The sequence below is a fragment of the Stigmatopora argus genome, chromosome 8 (genome assembly GCF_051989625.1).
Source record: "Stigmatopora argus isolate UIUO_Sarg chromosome 8, RoL_Sarg_1.0, whole genome shotgun sequence".
Lineage (NCBI taxonomy): Eukaryota > Metazoa > Chordata > Actinopteri > Syngnathiformes > Syngnathidae > Stigmatopora > Stigmatopora argus.
In genome coordinates, this window is record NC_135394.1 from 11,357,125 (window position 1) to 11,383,643 (window position 26,519).

The 26,519-nt window shown below is 40.5% G+C and overlaps 1 protein-coding gene across 5 annotated transcripts in view; it reads right to left on the bottom strand.

The window, feature by feature from the left end:
• celf5a (cugbp, Elav-like family member 5a) overlaps window positions 1-26,519 on the bottom strand; it is a 198,517-nt gene that overhangs the window by 24,618 nt on the left and 147,380 nt on the right. For 2 of the 5 annotated variants that reach the window (XM_077606462.1, XM_077606458.1), the window contains exons 4-7: window positions 21,904-22,032; window positions 18,022-18,101; window positions 11,956-12,102; window positions 1,541-1,709 (exon numbers count right to left, since the gene is read on the bottom strand). In XM_077606462.1, the coding sequence (XP_077462588.1) occupies window positions 1,541-1,709; window positions 11,956-12,102; window positions 18,022-18,101; window positions 21,904-22,032 (525 nt within the window). The remainder of the gene's footprint in view (window positions 1-1,540; window positions 1,710-11,955; window positions 12,103-18,021; window positions 18,102-21,903; window positions 22,033-26,519) is intronic. The other 3 variants (XM_077606461.1, XM_077606460.1, XM_077606459.1) reach the window with 2 other exon arrangements.

The following is a 26,519-nucleotide window of genomic DNA, read 5'->3' on the forward strand; positions in this document are numbered from 1 at the left end:
TATTTCACAGAAGAGAAATAAAGGCATCACTTTGGTCAAGTGCTATCTCATTGAAGAAAGGTCGTGGTAGGTTTAATTCACTGTAAGTGTATTTTCATCTACATTTGAAATGGTCTCGTTTATTGGAAGTGCTTGAATGAAAGAGAGGATAGGTATATATTTTTATCTCAAGCATTTAGTGTCTCTGACTCAGACTTCAGGCCGTTCTCATCATCCTATGCATAATGCTCACACACCCCTAAAATATGACTCGACATTTTCATATGCAAAAAATAAAATTAAGTCTTGAAACCATCACATTTAGATTTGCTGCGCAACTGTCATGAGAATGTGCGCTGTCAGACGTGAAGCTAGATATCTGAAGGTGGAGTCGGTGGCCTAAGTAACCCATATTAATTTGAAATGTATTTAATATGTATCTATTATTATTTATATCTGCACCCGCTACTGAAAAAAAAGTCTCATTCAACAATTTTCTCAAGTTGTGAAGCCTGATAACATATTCCAATTCTGTACATATTGCTATTTCTGATGTTAAATCCGTTTTAAGTGTGTTGTGTAGGCTAGTGTAATGAGTTGTTGTTTGTTTGTTAATTTTTAAATCCATGGTTGTAACATGGGTTCATGGCTATTTATGTGCTATTTTTCCCTGTCTTTTTTTCTTAAGCTGTCCATTTTAGCTGCTTAGACATGCAGAGTAGTTAATCAGTGTGTATTTAAAGGCTAAAACATTTCATGGGCCACACGGGGGTTTGGAATACTCCCTTTGTAGATGTTTAAATTATGTTTACTATTCAGAAAATGCAGCTGAACAGAAGCGGGTTTAAAGTGACCAAGGGAACGTAACAACTGAGAGTGCTGTGATAAAAACAAAACAAAACAAAAACTACTTTATATGCGACGTAGCTCTAAGCAGTGTTCCAACCTATTAACGAATAGCTTTACTAAGGGGAAACCATAAGCGAAAGAGGTACAATTAGTAAGCAACAGGATAGGAAGTGGGAAGATAGGTCAGTTTAGGATGTGGCAGGGTAGCGTGAAGCGAATCCAGTTTTAAGACAAATCACCTGTGAGCATTAGTGAATCTATGTCCTACCAAGGCCCAATTTTTTACTGAATAATTGCTAATCCTGGCACCAACAGTAGGACCTTTATTTTTCTCGTGATACCTAATTATACATGTACCTACTCAAACGTGTAATAGTCATGCAGTGAACATAACTGCTGTGCAGGAGCTCTCGGGCATTGTACACACTAGATCCATTGTGGTGATGCTTTACTCATTTTTCTTTGTGTTTCCATCAAAGTAAATAGATGAATCCAAATGGAATACTTGTGATTGTTCACAAATGTGTATAAGGGTCATAAAGCTCACTATTCTGCTATTCACATGTTTACACACAAACTAAGCATTTCCTCCTAAATGTTTTGAAACATACAAGTACAAAAAAGATTTCAAAGTTGGTGCATAAAAAGAACAAAAACACAACCAATCACAGATACTGAGACCCAAGGAAAGGGAATAAAACGGAGTGCTCACCCAAGGCTTGATGAAACTCACCCGACACCGGGGTCATAGGGGTGGGTGGCAGGCTGTTAATGTTGAGCGCTCCCATCTGATGGATCTGCGTGGCGGGGAAGGCAGCCACGCTCGGCGTCAGGTAACCGCCATGGCTTGCCGCCATGATGGCCGCCTGCTGCTGCATGAGCTAAAGAAGAGGGACACGGAAGAGCGAGGGGTGAGGGTACCCAGGTGAGAGGAGGACAGATGGTAACGGGGAAAATATAGTGCGTGGTGAAGGACGGGAGGGAGGGACGTATGTGTTGAGGATGATGGATGGAGAGTGGAAAGGAAATAGAAAGTGGAGCAGAGTAGAAGAAAGGGAAGCGGGAAGAAAAGAGAAGCCTGTCAGCCTATGTTTAGTGCATCTGTCTGGGTTGGCAGCAGGAAGCCTGTCACCAGCTGCTCTCGCTCTCATACAAATCAAGACGTTGACATGTGCACATTATCTGTGCGCTAAGGGAACAGGCAAAGTTTGCACAGGAGTTGCAATGTGCTCTCCTTGGAAACTTCAACAGAAAATGCAGCAAATCTCCGCATGTTTCAGGCACCACATTTACAGATTTTTTTAGGAATTTTTGAAGAGCCCAGTTATTGGCTGGTTACCCATATGGGTGGGTACACCTTTAGCCCAAAGTCAGCTGGGAGAGACTCCAGGTCACCACGTGCTTAGAAAATGGCATTTAAAGAAGGGTTAACAGGGTACTCGGCCATTTGGTCGCCGGACGTTTGGTCGCCCGAAAGGTTATTGATAATTTTCATTTAAAATTGTTGCTCAAATTCCCTAAATACAAACTGCGAATTATTATTTAGTCATACTTAATGCCCTATTAATTATTAGGCTAAAGAAAAGCTCCAAATATCCCGGACTTTTATTATTTTTTGTTGGAGAACTTGTTAAGACCCTGACTGACGTCCCTTCCTAAGGGGACAACTCATGTACATACAAACTCATACACTTACACGTCCGCTCAGTGAAACTGCTCAGGGCCATTGTTAGCTTTTATTGATGCGTAGACCATGTTGTTTTACCTTGTTTTGTTACCGGACGTTTGGTCGGCGGTTGTTTGGGTCCGGGCGACCAAACGTCCGTGACCAAACGTCCGTGACCAAACGTCCGTGACCAAACGTCCGTGACCAAACGTCCGGCAACCAAACGTCCAATATTTTTCATTTTCAAGCTAAAAATGCAATATATGCTGGTTTCCACCTATCTAAAGCTATTTCAAGACACTAAATGGAATAGCGACTTAATAAAATTACATATGCTCAACTACAATATCTAAAACGAATAAACCTGGTTGATAAAGTAGCTTCCAATTCTATTTGTGTTTGCTCACTGACAATCCTTCAGTTATATCAGCATCAATGTATTCATTTGTCTGTGTATAACCATTTTGAATCAAATATGTTGAAGTTATTTAACATCACTATCATGGTTATAATGATGGTGAGCCATTGTAATACTGTATAGTGCGTTTGGCTAAAACACTAAGACATGTGCTTTGCATGGCAACTCTATAACCCGTGTGCTAATGTATTAAAGAGATGGGGGCACAGGTTATTACCATGCAGGGTAGCAGTGCATGCAAGTATATGAATAAACACTTTAGGCTACATTTTGATGAAAGTGCTGTTCGTCTCATGCTAAGCAGAAATGCAGAATGAATGAAGGCCTATCGATTTTCATCTAAGGGGGAAGGGGTGAGTTGTCCAGAGGGTGGACATTGACTGCAGTTTTATTTTTTCCTCGAGACATCCACTCAATTACTAACATGCTCTGGAATTTGAGTTGCTAGTTATGCTAAAAAATATAGTCTTATTGATTACTGCCTGGATTCAGGGACTTCTCAAGGGGATGGAGATGCTCCCACTCGCTAGGAAAATGTCTCTGCTCGGTGAAAATGGACAAAAATGTTTCAATGCGGAAAACTGTTTTGTTTTTCTTTTCTTTGCAGAGTATTTTTTAAGAACAAGGTGGTTTTCAGTTAAGTGAAGAGCAAAAGTATAGTTTCTCCAGTTAGAACTTTACATAGTGGCTATAAAAGCCCAATTAATTCAGAGATTTTCACGATTGAGTTGTTATGATGAACTACATTAGGTAGTTTTTCCTCCAAAAAGAACTTCTTTTTTTTAGGACGGAACTCGTTCGATTGGCCAGTTCTCAGCACGATGGGTTGTTGCAGCAAGTCAATACGACAACGGTCCAGAACTGATTGGCCCAAGGAGAAATCCAAGTCCTCCACCAGTAATGCAAATGCAAATGACGATAATCTAAGAGAAGACAATGAACAGGGCAACCGCTCGCCACGGCTATATTTGCATGGCAGACCCAGCAATAATAACGGTGGGGCTGGTGGTGGTGTGGGGGGGAAAAAGTCAATTATTTTCTCTCAGTGCTGCTGTCAGGTAACGTGAAAGTGGCTGTCCCGCCGCAGAATCCCCAACGCTGGCGTTTCATCCATTAGCCGCATATCCGCTATCTATTAATGCCTTTTGTCATTTGCATAATTTTATCAAGGTGGCAAATGGGGATCATCTGTTTCTTTCTCAATAAGATGAATTGAGCTTTTAAAAGGAGGTTACGCTGAAAAAAAGGCAGCAAGGGAGAAAAAAAAACAGGAACAAAAGCAATGGCTCAGAAACAAAGTGCACGGTGTGACAGTGCCACCAGACCTCTTTAGAGATTACTTTAAGTCTATTATGATGGCCTAATAAGCTTTAAATACTGTCAAGCTTACAAGAATCATTATACTTAGAATACTACGGATTGTATCATGCAGGTTGTTTATTTGTTTATATTTTTTATATATATTCACAATGTTGGAAATTTACCACAGATTACTGCTATAGTAATATACGTGAAATTTTCTTAACAAATAAGTTAAAGTATATTATTTGACACGACACAATTTCTGCTTTAGAGTACATTACATCCTATTTTATCCAAAAGAGGTGAAAAGAAGAGAACAAAAGGCAGATGACAGGGAACAAAAGGGAGGAAAAGAAAGTTGTACGGCTTCCAGCAGCATTCATTTTATTGTGGGGCATATTTTTTTTCTATTTTTTTTATTGCAACCTTATGGCAGTGCTCCTCCCGCAGTGCCAGCAGGCAATCATCTCTTTATCACATGGCAATTATCTCACCATCGCGCCACTACGTGACTCGCAGCATTGTCACACATGACCCCGGCACGCTGCGAGCTGGCCATCCCGGTGTGGGGGAGAAGACATAGTGTCCCATAAAGGGAAAGGGAAATGAGAGACAGAATGGAGATTGGAGGCTTTTGAGCTAAACTAAAAAAACTGCATGACAACTCCTTCCTATGTTAGCCAAATGTGGGTGAGCTGCTCGACCACTAAATAACATAGTAATAACAGTGTTTCATCTATCATGCTTGATGTAATTAATGAGACACTTCTCATACACTGTCAAAATGAAACATGACGGCCAGTAGATGCAATATTTTCAGTGTTTTTGAAATGGTTTTTGAATAAACTTGGCTCTGAAACTTTCACTTCTTTCTCTCAAATATCAGCGATTGAATGTAATATCTTGGGCAGTAGGTTAGTGATGCCAATTTTCCATGAATCATCAAAATGAGGGTCAGGAGTTGGTTTATTTGGTTAAAGGGTGGTTGCTAAGGGTCTTTCAAAGACAAACATGCCATATGGGGGTTTTCGCCTTTTTTCCACTATACCATCACATTTCTGCAGGGTAGTGGCATAACTGTAATACGTATACAGTAGTTGCTGGGTAACTAACAGTGTCCTCACAGACAACTGTACACTACTAATGCTACTATTGATAATACTTTGCAATATCATTTGCCTTCTTGTACTGCACTGATTTTTTTTTACTATTCAGGACAAAGATGCGCGCCAGCATTGTCATTGCTCGCAATGATTCCCTCCAACAGGGGGAGATGTTTCCTAAAGCCAGTTTAATATGGCGATACTCCCCCTCGTCTGCATGCATGTTGTCACTATTAGCAGCCAGTTAAAGCTTCTCCTCTCATTTATCTAATTTCGGCTTCGGCTCGAACACGTTTGCCTTTGCATTGCAGACACGTGTGTACACTGTGTAGAATACAAGTTACACCGCAACGCAACAGTTGGCTGACGGATATGATGTGCAGAATATGAACGGGTGTGATACATGCTATTCATGTTGAGTATTCAATTACTTTAAAACTGCATACCAGATGATTGCACGAGTTGCTCTGATCCGAATCACAAGCGAGTTGTAAGTCATTTGGTCCGAGTCTCAAGCACGTCATAAGTCTTTCCTATTGTGGCCGAGTCGAGTCCAAATCCAGACGAGTTACATGTTAGTCAAGATGAGCGAGTATGTGTTTTGAGTTCAGACAGGCTGAGTTGCATCAAGTCAGCAAGTATGTCCCCAAAAATAAAATGGAACTCCATTTCACTCATTCAAATATGAGGTTCAGCTTCATCTAATCTTAAACCTATTTTTCAAGCATATAGTTTCAGTGAAATGGCCAACATATACTGAATTCTCACTCCTCAATTAGAATCAGTAATATTTTTGGAGCTCACTGCCACTCAGCATGTAGCCACATGAAAACTATCCAAAAGGAACATAACTAAATTCAGATTTGCCTATATACTCTATACAACACCGACCCTAAAAACAACTGCTTCAAAATTTGAAATGGGGTTGCTAATGAGGAACTGCAATATGAAATATTAGCAATGAAAACAAATAAGTAAAATGGTGGTGCTTTAGGAGAAACTGGGAAAGATTCATTCATTAAAGGAGTAACGAGATTGGTCGAACAAATTAACTTTGCAAATAAGGCAAAGCATCACTGTATTGGAAAGACATGATTTTGCCTGTTTTAGTGTGACTACTTCAGTTTTTGTGTTAGTCAGTTAGTCAAGTTGTACATTCTTTTCCTTGCGAGGAATAAACCAGAAAGACAACTCTTGGGATTTCTTATGGTTTATTACAGTAATCTCGAAAATATTGCGGCAACCTGGTCGAACTTTTATAGCTCAATAGAAACACTTCACGGAAACACAGCCTGTCTTGCCCAAACCTCTCCTGCTTGTGTTTTTATCAAATCACCTATTGCAAATGGAATGCCTCCTGTCAGTGATTGCCAGTGTCCGCGTCCATCATAACATTTCTCATTTTGGTCACTGTTGCACTCCCCTCGTCTTTCCTCGCCTCCATATATTCGCAAAAGCCCACCCTCCTCCCATCCTGGACTGCGTCCTCCTGGTTTGACTAAAATCCAATTTACTGGCTGTCAACCCAACTCTATAATCCCATCCACAGCTGTAGTGGAGAGGTAACTCTTTACTGTACTCTCTGGTTACAGCTATATACACAGCAGCTTTCCCCACCGCCACGCTCCATACGTGGTCGTCGCTTCGACCTGGCCTCCTTTTGGCCAGGATGTATGGAGACGGGGGACAAATAGGAAGTGTGCCTTTGGAGATAAAGAAGGCCTTTGACTGTCATAGAGTTCTCGTCTTCAGGGAGTTAAGTACACGTTATCGCTACCGTAAAGACACATCCGTCGTATCACTTCACCACTTTTCCCCAGTGGCGACGGGGGAATTGCCGTGCACGCACGAGTCCGGCGCCTAAGGCTAATCATCCCTACATAGTAGGAGCGGACTCCTACATATTTCTTTGCTGCCTCTGATTTGAAGAATTGTGGTAGGAGCTTGAATCATTGATGGAAGAGAGGCATGTCATGCAAAAACATTGCTTTAAAAAATACTTTTTATGTTGTACTTGGGCTCTTTTAGCTATATATTGCTAGATGAACACATTCACATTTGAACCTTGTATAAAGTGGTATCACAATATCACAGTATCACTATGACACCAATAACCAAAGACACCCACACTCACACCTAGGGAGAATTTAGCCAATAAAGTTAAATTATTGTTTTATGTATTTACTGTATGTTTTCTCCGGGTTTCCTCCCACATTCCAAAAACATGCATTCTATGCTTGTTGAACACTACATAAATTGCCGCTAGGTATGAGTGTGAGCGTGAATGGTTGTCCATCTCCTCGTGCCCCGTGATTGGCTGGCCACCAATTCAGCTGGGATAGGCTCCAGCACCCTCCGCGACCCTTGTGAGGATAAGCGAATGAATGAATATTTACTGTATGTACAAAATCAACTTGTTTTCCTAAATTATCAATGAATAAATCATGTTTTGGGGGTTAAATAGCCAAAATTTTAACATAATACGATACAAGCTTAGTTTTACAAATTGGTATTGATCTACAATGAATCAGGATCGATGACTGACTGATGAGGCTTTTTTTTAAGAATCCACAGTGTAATGAATTAAACCAGAACTCAAGCTCCTGGCATCCTGCTGCTTCCCTGCCATAATAAATAAGAGTCATCGCCCAACTGAGCACTTCCTTTAGACCAGGGGTCTCAAACTTGCGGCCCGCGGGCCAACTGCGGCCCTCGGGACGATAATTTGCGGCCCCCGTCTTAATATGAAAGATCGATATTTTTTTTTTTTTTTTTTTTTAATTTTTTTTTTTTTTTTTTTAATTTTTTTTTTTTTTTTAATTTTATTTTATTTTATTTTTTTTTTAACCCCTTTCCCCATGATGGCGCCGTTTAAGTGGCAGCCAGTGGCAGTAGCTCTGTCCACTCATGTTTTTCTTGTTTTACAGCATGTTTTACATGAAAAATTAGAGGGAACATTGACATGCACCTGCTTGTGGCAGGTGTGATACTGGTGTGCCGATAGCGAGCAATGATGATGTCGTGACCGGATGATTCGCCTAAAGACGTTTCGCCGACGGACGTTTGACAGACGGACAGGTCGTACTAGTATTTGTTAGTTTAATGATTAAATACAAATACTAGTATTTGTATTTAATCATTAAACGCTGTTTTCAGCTGGATTTGACCGAATTTGAGAGCATTTTGAGCCGTTTGGCGAATGGACGTCTATAGACGTTTTTTTGCCTCCATCGCGATATCATCCAGTATTTGTATTTAATCATTAAATGCTGTTTTAGGATGGATTTGACCCGATTGCTGTCATTTTACGGCTCGGTTCTGCTACATCTGCCTGCCCAAGAGTGCTTATTCCCGGACTGCCATTGATGGTAGACGAACATTGATTTTTACTATAATTTGGACAACACCGGCGGCGGGCCGGATTAAAAATCCTAACGGGCCGTATATGGCCCGCGGGCCGAGGTTGAAAAACTTGTACACACACGATCCGGCGGGGCGAGCGTTCGAATCCCGTTTCGGCGAAACCTCCGTTCGGCCGAATGAACGTTCGGTGGAACGTCCATTCGGCGACCTGCCCGTCTGTCAAACGTCCGTCGGCGAAACGTCTTTAGGCGAATCATCCGAGTACCGATGATGTCGCTCACACTGGTACTCAGTGCGCTCAGGGAGGTTGTCTTTCTGCTCAGACCAACAAAAAATTAGAGGGAACTTTGGTTCGGAGCTGAATGAACCAATCACGGTGAGGTATACGGCTCTGGAGGGCGGGACATCGGCCGGGCTGTCCAGTGCCTCGCTCACTCACTCATTCATTCCTCCAATCAGCTGGGCGGAGGAGAAGCCGTGAGGCCGATCACTCCGCTCGGCGCGCACACTCCTCCGCTGCTCTCAGCATAGAACTGAATGAGGCGCTTTGATCCGTGATCCAGCCTGTGTCAGTGTCTGTAGCCATCTCCGCGATTGAAACGGAGAGCGAAAGTGCACATGCGCCACAAACCCGCACGACTGAATGTGAAAGATCAACCCGAGACTCATTCCAAGTGGAAAAACATATTACAGAGCCCCAGAGATGTCTCTTTCAAAGCCTGCCGTGAAGAGAAAGGTCGGTGATGAGCACAGACAGTTTCAAGAAAAGTGGGGAGTGCAATATTTCTTTGTTGAGCACAGGGGCACCCCGACGTGTCTCATTTACACTGAAAAAGTTGCGGTGCACAAGGAATACAATTTGAAACGTAATTGTACTACGAGACATGCTGAGGAGTACGAAAAATACCAGGGAGATGAGAGAGCCAACCAGGTTGCCAGTCTTAAAACACGTCTTCTGAGGCAACAGGATCTCTTCAAGAAGGCTACCAAAGACAGTAATGCAGCAGTCAAAGCTAGCTATGCCGTTTGTGAGTTGATTGATCCTGTGCTAAGTGATCCCAAATGGCTCATGGACTTGGCTTTTCTTGTTGATATCACACATGAGCTTAATGTACTGAACAAGAAGCTACAAGGCCAGGGGCAACTTGTCAGTGCTGCCTATGACAACGTGAGAGCATTCTGCACTAAACTTGTGTTATGGAAAGCCCAGCTCTCTCAGACAAACCTTTGCCATTTCCCAGCATGCAAGGCTCTCGTGGATGCAGGCACACCATTCAGTGGTGAGAAGTATGTTGAGGCCATTTCGAAGCTACAGGAGGAATTTGATCACAGATTTGCAGACTTCAAGACACACAAAGCCACATTTCAAATTTTTGCGGACCCCTTCTCCTTTGATGTGCAAGATGCCCCTCCTGAGCTTCAAATGGAGCTCATTGACCTGCAGTGCAACTCTGCACTCAAAGCCAAGTTCAGGGAGGTGAGTGGAGAAGCAGACAAGCTTGGGCAATTTTTGAGAGAGTTGACCCCCAGCTTCCCTGAACTTTCCCGAAGGTTCAAGCGGACCATGTGCCTTTTTGGGAGCACATACTTGTGTGAGAAGCTCTTCTCCACCTTGAACTTCAATAAGTCCAAGTACAGGTCCAGACTTACTGATGAGCATCTTCAAGCTCTACTGAGGGTCTCCACTGCTTCCTCCCTCAAGCCAAATGTGACTATGTGAGAAGAAGCGCTGCCAGGTCTCTAGCAGCAAGGAGTAGGCAAGAGAAGCCGTGTTCAGAATATTTCATGTTCAATGTTCCATTCAAGTTCAGAAAGTTAAAGGTTAAAGAGCTGTTAATACAGACATTTGAAACGGAATAAAAATAATTCATTTTCTCTACTTAGCCAGCCAGTGTATATCTACTGTATGCTCATTAGTATTATTTGGTTTTGTATTACTGATTGATTTATTTTTTATTTATCTTTAAGTTAATTTATTTAATTCATTATTTTTTTGTTAAAAAATAAAGATATTTGATAACGTTGGAATGTTTTATCAGTGCTTTTCTTGTGGAAATCCTGATGCGGCCCAGTCTCACCCAGACTCGGCCTCTAGCGGCCCCCAGGTAAATTGAGTTCGAGACCCCTGCTCTACGCTGATGTTCTTTCTGTTTTCTTGACATTAGACAGAGAGCAGCAATTACAGTAAGTGCCACAATAATGAAAGACATTACCATAAGTACTAATATTAAAGCCATTTTGGAGTCTGAAAATACAATTTGAATGCATTTGAACCTTGTGAGGGAAGGCCATTATTTGTATACATGGAAAAGCTATCAGCGCAAAATCATTTAACCATTCGGTTATCTGTTGACCACATGACTGTCGATTTGACATAACATGACTGATTGGCTAACTTTTAAAAGTTAAAATAATAAATGTATTTGTTGAACATACTTGAGTGTAGAAAGATTTTCATTTAAATCAAGACCTATGTGAAGATAATTGCAAGACGGATTCTGCCAGATGCTTCTAAATTCAGGAAAATTAATGCATTGGCATTACACCTTGTTGCTGAACCAAGTTGTGATGTACCTAATTAAATCATCATTCTGGGGGAAAAAAGACAACTTTTAAGTAGCGGAGGAAACACGAAGGGGGTGACATTAGCATTCCTTACGAGTTGTCTTTCCAGCCGCCCTGATAAATGAAGCCAAGTATTCCCTTTTTCTTTTAGTTGGCGTTTGCACTTCAAAATTCCTGGGGGAAATGTCAGAGTGTGTAGCTGTTAAACGCTCCGATATATTCATTCACCAGCTCGTCAGCCTGACTGAGAATGTGCGGGGGGGATTTGAGGGAGAACGGCTTTTTTACCCCTCCCATGTGGGTCGGTTGAGATTTGTTCATGAAATTTTCAAAACACATGAAATTGGACAGCCTCGTGTTGCAATAAAGCCTAGTGAATCCATGTATACAAATTAAAATGTGCTTACTGTATTTCAGCAGCCATCTAGAGTGTATGACAAATTTGACTAAAGAAGAAGAATGAAAACTACTCAAGTATTTTTCTGAAGTATATGGTGTAAAAAGGTCTTACAAACCATTTGCCTATGGAATGTCATTGATTGTAATGAGTATAGTGGTTATATTTAGAAATGTTTTTGTATTGCTGTATCAACTCCTTGATCTTGTGCCTTTTGCACGCACCAACTTCTTGATATCACGACAGTCGATGTGTGTGTGTGTGTGTGTGTGTGTGTACAGAAGACCACAAGTGTGTCTTTTTCCAGACTCACCGCATGTGCATAAGAGCTGTAGGTGCTGAAGGGAAGGGCGATGGCGGGGTTGAAGATGCCAAACTGGCCGACCATCTGCTGCATGCGTCTGATGGTGCGCTCTTTGTCTGTGTCGGCGAACTTGACCACCAGGCTGGAGGAGGCTCCCTGGACGGATGGCGGGAGGGAAGAGGGGATCAAGGTTAAAGGTCCAAATGGTACATGGTCTTTGTTAGCACCCTTCTACGCTTCATTTTGAAACTAACCATGCTGACTTATCGGGAAATTTCATAGTGGGAGCTAAAACGGAAGATTGAATGAGTGGCATATTTTTATTAAAAATGTTTTTAAAAAATGACTTATGATATATATATATATATAGAGCACATGTGTCAAAGTGGCGGCCCGGGGGCCAAATCTGGCCCGCCGCATCATTTTGTGTGGCCCGGGAAAGTAAATCATGAGTGCCGACTTTCTGTTTTAGGATCAAATTAAAATGAAGAGTATAGATGTATATCAAATTTCCTGATTTCCCCCCTTTTAAATCAATAATTGTAATTTTTAATAATTTTTTTTCAGTGTTTTTAGTTAAAAAATCATTTTATAAAATCTAAAAATATGTTTAAAAAAAGCTAAAAGAAACGTTTTAGATCTATAAAAAACTGAATATTTAGGGCTTTTAATCCAGTTCTTTTAATCCATTTATAAAAAATAAATCTAAATATTATATCTAAAATGGTCCGGCCCACGTGAAATCAAGTTGACGTTAAAGCGGCCCGCGAACCAACCCGAGTCTGACACCCCTGATATAGAGTATGTACATGTATATTTTAGGAGGACATCTGCCTCACGAGGGTTCAATGCCCGGAGGTTGCATGTTTTCTTTATGCGTGAGTTTTCTCTGGGTACTCTGGTTTCCTCCTGCGTCACCTCAAAAAAAAAAAATGCATGATAGCATAGGGTGTTTCAAAACTCTAAATTGTCCTTAGGTATGAGTGCGACTGTTTTGTTGCCTTAGTGTGGCCTGCAATTGACTGGCAACCAATGCAGGCGGGGCCATGCCTACTGCCCACAAGTGGGCTTCAGCACCCTCGCGACTCTTGTGAGGAAAATGGAAAATTAATGAAGATCTATCTATTCATTTATCCATCCATCCATGTATAGGGTGGCACTTTATCAGACACAAAAATATCCTCTCACCCCAATTTCAGAAATAAGTGCTTCAATTTTCTGCGGAACATACTGGATCATCATTTTTGGTGGAAGAAAATCTTTTTAAAACTACAAATGGAAGTAATATCAGCAAGCAGTCGTTGACCCCTTCTTAAAAGAAAAGTGGTGCAATTGCTTTCACTTGCTGCTCTATGTTTTAATCTTCTGTCTGTGCTTGGCCGTCTATTATCCACACTTTGTTGCTGTCATTGCCATTCAGTAGCTGGGAATAACAGACCCAGCAGGTGCACTGGCCATTGTGGCCACATACCCTTCATTAAGAATCCTCAAATGATTTAGCGCTACATTTGACCTTTTGGGTGCTCCGCCTCTCCGGTGTGCCGCACCCCTATTGTGGTCAATCGATGCACATAAAAGGCCGAAATATTACTCTGATTTGACGGTGTGCAAAGGTTGTGTGTCACTCACAATCAGGTGCTTCCCCCTCTGAAATTGGTACAAGGTTGTCAATGGCATCAATCATAGTGGTGAAGGTGGGTGATTCTCAGAAGGGTAGTTTTTTTTTTCTTCTCTCTCCTTTTTTCAAGGAATATAGAAGCAGTCCTTGGTTTGCGAGATATATATATTTTTGTCCGTAAGCCTAATCGCGAGATAGTCAATCACTACATAATATTGCCAAATATTTATTGCGCTGATGCAGACCGTGGATCCCATCACACGGCCTATCACAGTTATGAAAAAAAAAATCCCCAAGTAGCATTTTCAGGCAAACAAGGTAGCAGTGACCACTGGGCACTTATGGTAGTAAAAATATATAATCTAAGATAGAGAGATAGATTAATAACACATTTCAGTTCATCTCCATGTCTCTAATTTGAACCTCAATAGTAGTAGTTTAGGGTTTGGGGATAAATTCGATTTTTCATGTTGATTACACAATACTATGTTGATTTAGTAAAAGATGAGAATGTTGATGACAACATAACCTCCATGGAGTGGATAATAAACAAGCTATGAGCATTTTACTGTGTAACATCAACACATTATGATCACTCTCGGGCAATACCGAGGTTAATTTTGACACTCTTGTACATTGGAACGCTATATCTGTTGTGTCTGTCCGGCTCTTTAGTGTCTGCGTCATTAACTTTATTGTGAGGTTTAACAGTGGAAGCGTTTGGCAAAGGGCAGCTTCGCACTTGAAGACCAAGTCAGAGATTTGAGCCGCGTTTCAGTTTTCAGATTCAACTCATTGAATTTTTGAGGCAATGGCTACTGCCTGTTAGGTGATCTATGGCATGATGTTTGTTATACTTCAACTGCAAGGAAACCAAGGTTTAAGTTTAAAGCAAAATCAGTTTTTTTCTCCATATTTTATCCCACATATCTCAAGATTCCATTCCATTTAATTTCATAGCTCCTTTAAATTATGGTGCATAAAAATAGAATAATACAGTATTTATGTTTTCAGGCAGTTGCTGTCACACTTAAACAAAAGCCTCTCTCCCCATGATCACAGACATACAAATTGTTTACAGTTATTTGAAAAGTGATGCTTATCACAGATACATTTGTGGACATATTCATTCTCAGGAATAAATAAGCCATATATATGCACCGGGTGGTGCTTATTTACAAACTCCCCACGCTGTCCGTGGTGCAAATTCCTCATTCCTACCAGAATCAACCACGTTATCCATACGAAATGCCCAGTGGCCCCTGAATGGCACCAATGTATTCATCTCAACTTCTGCGAACTGGAAAATAAGATCAGTCAGGGCGCCTTTGACCCTTCCTCATGACTGCCTGTGACATAGAAAGTGTGTATGTGCTCTTGCATAAGTTGCAGCTTTCAGTGTGCTCTATGCTGTGTGCGCGCACACACGTCTGCAGGTATGTGGAAGCTTGAAACAATTAAAAAAGACAAGCAAATGTGTTAATGCTGGCGAAAATGTCTGATAAGGGAACATAAATTAGAGAACATTTTATGAAAGAAAAATCGCTAGGGAGGATGATATTTGGCAAAATATAAACCCTTGATTGCCAAATTTGAAGGTAATATAAAGTTCTTCCAAACATGATATGCAGCAATCGCACGTATTACATAAATATGTTTGATTTGATGTAAGCTCCATTAAAATCTAAAATAGAAATAAGGCCCCTTCAACCAAAATTCAATAAAAACATTATTATTACATATGCATTTCTTTTAATACTTTTCCAAATAGGTTATTATTTCTATCTATCAAGAAAGCAGAGGGACAAATTTTACATCATGACATGTACCATGTCCCAATAATGGCATCCATGATAGTATTGCACCTAAGGTACAAGATGCCTAAAGTCTCTTTTTAACAGGTTAACTAGTTAACTTCCTAACGTCATACAATGAGCTTTACTGGATGCCCTCTGTCATACTACATACAATCTCCATGGGCTCATTAATTTTGAAACACAAGACAGAGACGATCCCTCTAGTAGTCTGCCATGTTGTTGTATATGTTGCGGCTTTTGGCATTTCTGTCCCGTTTTCTTTTGCAAAGTGTATGGAATATGCCTGTGCTGACACTTCCTGGCCACTGCACAATATAGATACTATAGAGCACATGTGTCAAAGTGGCGGTCTGGGGGCCAAATCTGGCCCGCCGCATCATTTTGTGTGGCCCGGGAAAGTAAATTATGAGTGCCGACTTTCTGTTTTAGGATCAAATTAAAATGAAGAGTATAGATGTATATTAAATTTCCTGATTTTCCCCCTTTTAAATCAATAATTGTAATTTTTTAATCTTTTTTTTTGTTTTTAGTTAAAAAATCATTTTGTAAAATCTAAAAATATGTAAAAAAAAAGCTAAAATAAACATTGTTTTAGATCTATAAAAAACTGAATATTCAGGGCTTTTAATCCAGTTCTTTTAATCCATTCATAGAAAAAAAATCTAAATATTATATCTAAAATGGTCCGGCCCATGTGAAATCAAGTTGACGTTAAAGCGGCCCGCGAACCAACCCGAGTGTGACACCCTTGCTATAGAGTATTCCCAATACATTTGTCTATGTTGATTTTATTCCTAATTGCTGTCTTGACTACCTTTTGCACTCCACCGGAGCCTAACTGGGCGCTACAGTACGTCCCGCGTATCGACAGAAAGCGTCAGGGCCCACTGATGGTGAACCTCTCCAGCCGGCAGCCTCAGGATATGAGATGCTGATCATATTTCTATAATCAATTTAGCAGAGCAGGAGGTATAAATCCTGTCCATTCATTGCCACCCACCCCCTCCGCCTCCCCATCAACCCACCACCCCACTCCCTTCGGCCCCTTGCTTATAGTCTGATGAATAATTCAGCAGCCGATGTGGCGAAAGGTGGAGTAAACAAGTCTATTGCCTAATATCCCCAGAGGATGCCAAAGAGAGACGAGCCCGGGCCAAAGAGCTAGCACAGATAGCGGGACTGGAGCAATGGGGAAGGACACTATCTATGGAGAATGGACATCAAGAGTCGACCTGCAGTCATTTGCACTTAGATTGACTCGCAGGGTTTCGCTCAAATGGCACAGCTGGCTTTCTAGTGGCTCTCTCCCCGCAACACATTTGGCAACCATTAATAATAGAATCATGAAAGGACAAACATGAGCTCTGTGAGGCGAGCGAGGCAGGAAGATAGGGAGAGGGACTTCAGAGTCCACCTGCTTCCAACCAACAAAAATGCGGACGAAAGCGTGGCGCGCTCCAGACCTTTTGTGGAAATAATGGATGCGGCTCTGCCAATTGTTCCATTCTGTGTGACTCTGTCACCTTTATTTTGTTGAGTGGGCTTCCAACACATTCATAAAATAGCCCCTCTCAGCACAGAATCCAGAATTCACAGGACACGCGGCGTGCTTACATAAAGAGCAAATGTAATCTCGTACCGTAGTTATAGGTGGTGATTATGCAAGCAGAACACCGCTGATTGATGACTCGCCCCAAATTCAATTATCACTCTCAACACTTATCTTCAAATGAGATTTTAAAGAAATATCATGTTAATTAAAGAGACAAACTGCGTCACTTCACCCATTTTTTAACGCCTGCATGCATCACTTAAGTACGACCAGAATAACCAGAAATGCGTTGCTAGGGAAGACCTTGATGGAACCCAGTGGGCAACCTCAAATACTTTCTCATGCTGTATATATTGCTGTCATATCATAAAAAAAGCATATAAATCTTCACATTTGAGGAAGAGATTTTTATCGCAGCTCCGAAATTGAACAAAGTCCTCGATGCTGAATTTTGTAAAATGGTGTTATCTTTGTTCTTAACTATCGTTGTTTTTTTTTTAAGTCTCTTGCCATCGACAATGACCATGAGTGTGTTTGTATAATACATATTGTGATGTATGTAGATTAAAGACCATTTCTAGATTTATAGTGTTATTTTTGAGCAGGTAATGTTAATGAAAAAAAATCCAGATAATTTTATTGAACTAATCATTAATTTATTCACTCAATTATTAAACAGATACTAGCTAAGTTTTTAGTTGTATGATCAATTCTGCCTCATTTGCACCAAGACAATGAAACAAGGGTGTCATTTGGAGGTCTGTTGTCTTTTCAAATACAATAGAATCAATGACAAACTGCAAAATATTGTACGAGATCAAAAAAAGGCTAAAATGTTGGAAATAAGAGTACACAAATAATTTCCAGTATGAGGCCTCTAGTAACAAAAGCAAATTGGTCGTTCTTGCAATCAACAATAAACTGAATTCTAATGCAAATCACTCATCAATAATGGAATAAGATCTGTTGTCTCATCGATCTGCTCGCCTAGTGGTCTTTGGCTCTCATGATCCTAATGGTGTAAATTGTACTTGGATTAGTACTTTCAAGTAAGCGTGGGTGTTTTAGTGTACAAGAGCTATACTCACTGGCATTGTCTGACTTCCATGTAGGGCGCCAATTGCTGACTGAGCCTCGGTGTGTGTGGAGAACTTGACAAAGGCGCAACCTGGAGAAAACAAAGATGCAAACGGCATAAATATGCAATCAGTCAAGTCCAGTGAAAGTCAACCGTATGTAAATAAAGGATGTGGTAGTGTATCTGACATCATATAAACTCAAAAATAATACAGACAAAAAAAGGAAAGCTATGCGCCTCCTTTCACAGTGGGTGGGCATGACAAGCAGGCTGAGGCTGCAGGCAAAAGATTGCACAGATGAAGCAGAAAAGTGTGCTATTTAGCAGCGCGCGCCTGTCTGTGCATTTTAAACACTGGCATACAACAACACCAAGGTCGATATTTGTGTGGATGGTGCGCAAACCGACATTTCTTAACTCGCTTGTCCTTCAGGAATATTATGGTACAACACATAGGGAGCTTTTTGCCGCCTTTCGACATGTTGCTCATCAATTATTTAGTCGCTAAAGTGAAAAATGGATGACAAAGATATGGAAAATGTATAGCATTTGTTTACGACTGGGAAATAATGCCCTCGTATAGCTATGAATATACATCTTTTGTTCCCGGGAGACTGAGGGGAACAACAAAACAGATCTGATCCCAAGTTGAGACTTGCTTACTTTTTTCCCCCCTAATTATTATTTTATAAGCCATGTATCCCTAATTGTTAGATGGATGGTCTTGTAATAGGAACATTTCAATTGATAGAAGTGCAGAAGTTACTTGAGATACAAGTTGAATGCATTGTGTAACCATAACAGTATCTTAAATCATCTTTTTCAATTGAAATGTATAAAAATGTAATTTATCCATTCCAGCCTTCCCTTAAAAGCTTAGAATATTTCCAAAATTATTCAATGGGAAAAAATACATTCTCTTAAAGAGTAATATAATAATAATAATAATAATAATAATAATAATAATAATAATAATAATAATAATAATAATAATAATAATAACATATTTTAACAGAATATGCAACATTATTAATTCATTAGGGCTTCTTCTGATGTGTGTGTCTGATCCACAGGGGGCAGTGTAATACAATCACACAAACAAACAAAGACGCATTTCAAAATGATAGGGACCTAGTATGTAACACAGTCATGTTTATAATTTTCTTCAATATAAATGAGATATTCATGTGAGTGCTGCTAAACTGCCCGTCGACATGTTTCAATTCAACACCCATGTTACAAAATTGACTGTTCCAGATGAACTTTGTTAACTTGTCAGTGGCAAACATGTTTTTTAAAGGCAAGATGGTGTGGTTGTTTTCACCTCACAAGGTATAACTTTCTTCGTTTTACTACAACGAGTAAAGTTCTCGGCATTTGGAGACGACAATTTTCAGTCTAGTTTAGAATGAAGGCAGTTTTACAGACTGGAGCCCAGCAGCAAACCACATTTGCATAATGTAATCAAAGGTAATAATTGGAAAACATTATTCAAATAAGTCATCTGATACGAAACAGAAGGGAAAAAAGTGATTTCCCACTGTTTTCATTGAGCACCTACAGTGCTGTAGCGTTCGTGGATGCAGAGCACACTGCAAAGTTACACAAAGAGAAATAAAGCTTCCCTGGCCTGGCCCTGTGCACCCTCACAGCAGGGACATATGAATTGTTTTGACATCCATCTTTCCTCCTCCTGCAAACTACTGCAGAGTCACAATGCTCTGGCTTCCAGCCCTTTTAGATATAATTCCACAACAATTTCCATAAGCGCTAGCTGGGGAATAGGCTGCACAGACATGAAAAACAACTGGTCCCTTTGCACTTTGCTATATGTCAGAGGAAATTGATGTCTCCAAAAGTTTGGGGCTGCCTCATGCATGCCTTAAGGTAAAAAAAAGAAACTTGCAATAGCACTGTGGTAACTGTCTTCTATGATGCTACATTGTATGAATTTGAGAAGTTAACTCATGTCACGTACATTTTTCAAGGTCCTTCTACACAACCTCTGAAGGTTCCCGTTAATTGTTTTATGTTTCGTTTACAATGCTAGTTAGACATCACTAGATGTAGATGGTTTTGATTTGGGAACAGCAGGGAGCCACTCTTGCTCTAATTGTTCATTGAGGTGAACATGACACTGGGGATGCACAATCAAGGTCCACTAGATGATGACTGAAATAATTAAGTTTGCTACATATGATCAGATAATAATGTCTTTGTCTTTGGAATTAGTGAGGCTGCTTGCCGCGCAGTGCTCAAGGTTATCCTCACACGCCGTGCTCCGAGTAATGGCAAACAATTGTTTATCATTTCCTATATTTACGGTAGAGGAATTGTGAGAGCAGCTTTTGTGGTAGTCAGAGACTACCCCTCTTTTTTTTTCTTAAAAAAAGCTTCTTAACTAGAGCTCATTTTTGCTGTGTCCCAGTGTTTATTATAGTACATTGAGTTTTAATGGTTGGCATCTTAGCTTGTGGCCTGTAAAAGATGCACTTCCTAATACTAGCACTTAAATAATACTACCTAATATCTAATTTGTAAAAGTAATGTCATGTATCTTTGACTGCTTTTCACTTCTGATTTTCTGCAGAAAATATAAATGCTTCACATTTAGCATAAAATGAGGACAGTGCAGGATTAAAATCTTGGTTTTGCAATGCAGAAGTTGTTTATTTTTTTCCTCATATGAGATACCTCTATATGCTGAGAGAGACTCTGTGATAGCAAAGTCAGCATTTTAAAATGACGTGCACCGTTACTGTATGTGATTAAAATAACTGATAAATTGTTCTGTGCTATCAGCTGTGCTGCTATGGGAATTTAAAAGTTGTATCTATGTACTTTTATTTAAAGCAAGAAATACATTGGTGGGGGAGTGGTTAGCGCAGTTCTGAGATTGAGTGTTCAATCCCAGACATGCATAGTAGGCTGGTTGAACACTCTAAATTGCCCCTAGGTACGATTGGTTGGCCGTCTCCTTGTGGTTTGCAATTGGCATGGATAGGCTCCAGCATCGTGTGCGGTCGTTTGGTCGCCGGTCTTTTGGTCGCCGTCTTTTGGTCGCCGGTCTTTTGGTCGCCGGTCTTTTGGTCGCCGGTCTTTTGGTCGCCGGTCTTTTGGTCGCCGTCTTTTGGTCGCCCGGACCGCGACAACGGGCGACCAAATGACCGGCAACCAAAAGACCGACGACCAAAAGACCGGCGACAAAACAAGGTAAAACAACACCGTCTACGCATCAATAAAAGCCAACAATGGCCATGAGCAGTTTCACTGAGCCGACGTGTGATTGTATAAGAGTTTGTATGTACATGAGTTGTCCCCTTAGGAAGGGACGTCAGTCAGGGTCTTAACAAGTTCTCCAACAAAAAATAATAAAAGTCTGGGATATTTGGAGCTTTTCTTTAGCCTAATAATTAATAGGGCATTAAGTATGACTAAATAGTAATTCACAGTTTGTATTTAGGGAATTTGAGCAACGATTTAAATGGTAATTATCAATAACCTTCCGGGCGACCAAAAGACCGGCGACCAAAAGACCGGCGACCAAAAGACCGGCGACCAAAAGACCGGCGACCAAAAGACCGGCGACCAATCGACCGTGTACCCTCCAGCATTCCCCGTAACCCTTGTGAGGATAAGCGGTACGGAAAATGAATGGAAAAAAATACAGCGGTCTATAAATGCATGAAATCTAGCTATATGAAAGTTTCCACCCAAGAATAGAGTTTCCACAAATGTCTAGCACGTCTTACACCTGAGCAAAACAAAAAAAAACATTATTTGACTAACAGTATATCCGACATGTAAGTCACGTGCATTTTCCGCACAACCCACTGAGTCATTCTTTCGTCAGCGACCTAAATAGAGCTGACAAGTGTGTCACGGTGCCTACCTTTGCTGTTGCCGTCAGGACCTCTTAGGACCGTGCACTCCTCGATGACTCCGTAAGGTTCGAATAGGCGGTAGACATCTTCCTCGGTCTGTTGTTTATTCAGCATCCCCACGAACAACTTCCTGTCCTCTGAAAACAAAGGAATTAAAGTTCACAGTTACAACTTTGACCTCAATTATTATGTTGACGGGCAAAGTCTTGAAGCAAAACAGCCCGAGTCCCGGGGTATGATCTTTTTTTCCTCCTGACTGATTATTTTAATCTGATAGCATTAGCGAGTTCCCTGTTTACGAGCGTGGGGGCAAGAAAGTGGTCAGGACCAATAATGAGGGCGTTCGACACACAAACTATATGTCTCTACATGTGCACATACTTTCGTAAACACTCTCCTAAAAAAGAAATGAAATGATCTTTCATGCATATTGCAGATGACTGTTTCGTCCTTTTAGTTAAAATAGTTTTACTTTTTGCAGTAGTAATGTCAAATTGAGCAATGGTGCCATATGTCGTAACTTTTTATGTACATATAAGACATGTCGGAGTACCCGTCTGTTTAAAAAAAGCATTCCATCTCCTAGTCTCCCTGAAATTGGCTGCGCTTGTCGCCATTCTTTCTCTTCACGGCAGGTTTTAACAAAACTGGGACTGGTTGGCAGGATATATTTTCTCTCTACTGAATGTCACTTTGAAATTACATTTTCAATAAAAGGACTGTCACTAATTCACTTTGGCTAACTTGTTGACAAACATAGCCAAAAACTGCCAAGAGCTTGAGCTGTGATAGCTAAGACTGTAGGTGATTTATAAAATCCCAACCATAAAACATCCTCTGAAAACGACTCTGCTAAAATTCACATGCCTCAGCTCTTGATTTGTTCATCTAATCACATTCATAGCTATTTCCATTTTGAGCAAACTCGTTTCAGGCATCTGTGCTAGATTGCAGAATGAAACTACAGATTGTTATTGCCGAATCATTTATTTAACATTTAGTTGTCTCAACTAACACCCCAGGTACTATTCCAAAACTAATCTCTGCCGCTATGTGGAAACATGGCTCCTTGGACCTTCAGTATCATACACAACACTTAAAGTACTGGCCCCCCTACTGGGTCCCTCCACCCACTACTATTCATCTCCAATTTCTCATTCCTCCACGCTGATTCCACATTTTCCACACGCACTCGTTCGTTTTTTTTCCCCACACAGTTGCCGTCCACTCTTTATCTCTCTCTTACTCCTCAACTAATTGCTGCTGATCCAGTGCTTTTTTGTGTCGCCAGAGAAATATTTCAGTGCGCAGCTCAGCTGAACAATGGCCTCGTCTACGCCTGGCAGGCGAGGCGGCTGAGACATAGCGTGAATACCGCTGACTTTTCAATAGGAGACGACTTCTGTTGAGCAAGGGAGGAGTATGAGGGGGGTGATCTTTACCTTGACCTGACACTTCGTGTTTACTGATGTACTCTAATGCGACAGTGCCGTCGTTCTCTTTAGGCTGGCAGAAGAATCACTCAAAACATGCAGTAGAAACCTTTGCTTCTAAAACTGTGTATCATCATTTCTCTATATTTAAATTGGAAAAGGAATATCTGAACTACTATTAGTAAGTGTAACTTGGTGGATATTAATTTTCTGCAGTCACAACTTTCGACGAACTGTCCGTCGACCAAACGTCCGTTCGACGAAACGTCCGTCGACCAAACGTCCGTTCGACGAAACGTCCGGGGACCAAGTGTCCGTCGACGAAACGTCCGTCGACGAAACATCCGAGTACCCTTTGTGAGCATTTTCCTTCCGCTACTTACTTAGTAATGTTTTTATTTCCACACGACAATATACCATCAAACTTTGAGGTCACGTTAATCCAATATTAAAATTCATTCTAGTACTGAAACTTTTAAAATCAAAATATATATACACTATAATAAATATTATAAAATAATAAAAAATACTTTTGCTTTGGTTTGTAATTGCTGATTGACAGGAAAGGATTGATCCTAAGATTTATTTTTCGATGCCAAAGCCCAACTTGATCAATCATTTATTTCTATTAATTCTGGCAAGCAGAAGATATACATAAAAGCGTGTACCCCATGATATATAAACAGAAGAATAAGTGGGTAATGGACATCTAGGATAGAGTCACATTGAAGCTAAAGGCTTTAGATAATGCATTTCACACAGAGATGCACAGGCCGGACTCTGACCAAAAAAGCGACTCAAGCCGGCTAAGTTTAGCTGCCAAATGAGCATCTCCTCATGTGAAAGAAGCCAAGGGATATTCAGCCAGAGAATGCCACTGATGCATAAGGAGGGCCAAAGTCTGGGGAACCTCACTCCATTTACTTTCTACTAGCTTTAAGTAAATGTACTGTACCCTATGGTTAATCTGCATACAATGGAACTAAGTGACTGACCATAATATGGCTTCTTATTTAAGATGACCCAAAATGAATCCCAGGTTTAAACTCTAATTTCAAACCTTATCCCAGACCTGAAACTACATGCTGAAACTTGACAAAAAAACAGAATTAACAAAAATTGAACCAGATGCCATTCTAGAAATACTAGTAATTGAAATGCCCACCTTTAAACCTCTAATTTGGAAATAAATTGAAAGTCCATTTTTAGCCTGGAACCCAAAATCCTAATTTAAATATCTGAAACCAGTCTTGAAATCTTAATTGAAAATCCTAATTCAAATTTGAGACCAAAACTTTGAAACTATTCAGTGTTTGAAAGAAATAAAGATACATAGATTTTTCTTGGAATAAACCACTGTCTTTTTTATGGCTTATGCAAACTACAGTACAATATTTAAATCTTGGTCATCATAGCAAAAGGATTTATAAGTACTACTTGGTGGAGTTTATGAACCACTTTTACAAGCACCTCAGTTTTTCAGAAACCTGAATTTCATTGCACCCTCTGCTGGTGTCTGAAATGTATCAAATTCCATGTGATCAACTAATTCCTATCCCCCAATGGGTCATGTCATTTTTCTGACCAGAAATAGCCATATTACCACACTGACGTCCAGTTATGGTTTGTCAGCACTGGGCCGCACCTTGCAAATAATCAAGCGTGTCAGAGTGTTATCTGGGGAAGGGGCTTCCCTGGTGCTGGCTGCTTATTGCAAGTGGCAGGATCAGAGGCTACGTATCAGCGTGGACGTGATACGACGTGACATCTGTCAGGGTAGATAGGAGAACATTTATCTGAAAAAAAAGCTAAAAAAGGAAGGAAAAGCCTTGAACTGGAAAATGAAAGGCAGAGATGGTCCTTCCTTCTTGCCGGAGGGGGAATATAAATTTTAAGGGTTGGATGTGGAAGGAGGGCCACACACACACACACACACTCACAGTAATGTTGCACCTTTAAGGATATGATGGTAGTCTGATGCACTTTCTATCACTGTATAAGTTTATACTTTTAAACCTGCACTGAAAAGAAGCTGTTTGCGTTTTACAGTATAAAGAATTGTCTAGGCATCTCTCAGTTTATACACTAAAGAACACATCATTTGAAACCTGAATCCTAATTTCAAACTTCATTTATAACCTAAATTATACATCCAATTTAACGTCCGGGTTAAAATTGTAATCCTTAGTTCAAAACTCATTTCATACCAAGAACCCCAACAAAATCTATTGGGAAAACTACAATAAAGCCTTCAAACCTAAACTGGGAACCAAAACACAGAAGGACTTACTTTCTACCAATATTCTTACATTCATTTCTATCCCAAACCGGGACTTGAATGCCAACCCAAACTTGAAACCTTAATTTAAAACCATTACTGGAAATATCAGACTTGAACCTCAGGCAGGAAACATGCTTTAAAATCGATAGTTGAAACCTCTTTAAAAGTTCAGCCCTGCAATTAAAAGTACACACTACCAAAATATAACTGTACTATTACTATGATATCTATACAGTACTGCACTTAAACTGTAGCTGTACACAATGGTGGGTTACCAATAACAAGGTATGCCTATTGTCAACTACTGAGGCATTGAAAAAAAATAGAGAAAATATAGCAGCAGCAGTGATCCCATGGAAGTCCATGTTGTTTCGCTTTTGTTTCAGACGACACAACATGGCATTTGAACTGCTCTTAGGTGCACAGCGTTTTCTCGCTGTTACATGTGAGCGGCTGGTGAGGAGAAACGGCGCTAATAAGCCACCTCATTAAGGCTACGGAACACATCGGCAGCCTTACAGTTGCCGCTGTCATCTCAGCGGGTTAGCCTGCTGCCTTCAAAAGCTACAATGCTAATTTATTTTCGAAACCAGTAAACAAACTATTCTCTCTCTCTACCCCCTGATCATTTGAAGGTGGACCCTAGATGAAAAAGAGGTGCAATGACAAAAAAAAATGTCTGCCTTCCGTTGACAACATAAAAAGCTCATTATTCAATCATTAATTTGGCAGGATACCCTCACTTGGTGGTACTGCCGAACTACGGATGTTTTCCCACCGATGATCCCTGACCTGCTTAGCATCCGTTTTCAGTGTCAGGGCACACCCAGGCACACACCCATCTCCATCCTCTCGTTAATGGAAACACAAGCCAAGTAAACCACCATATATGTGATAAATTGGATTAAAT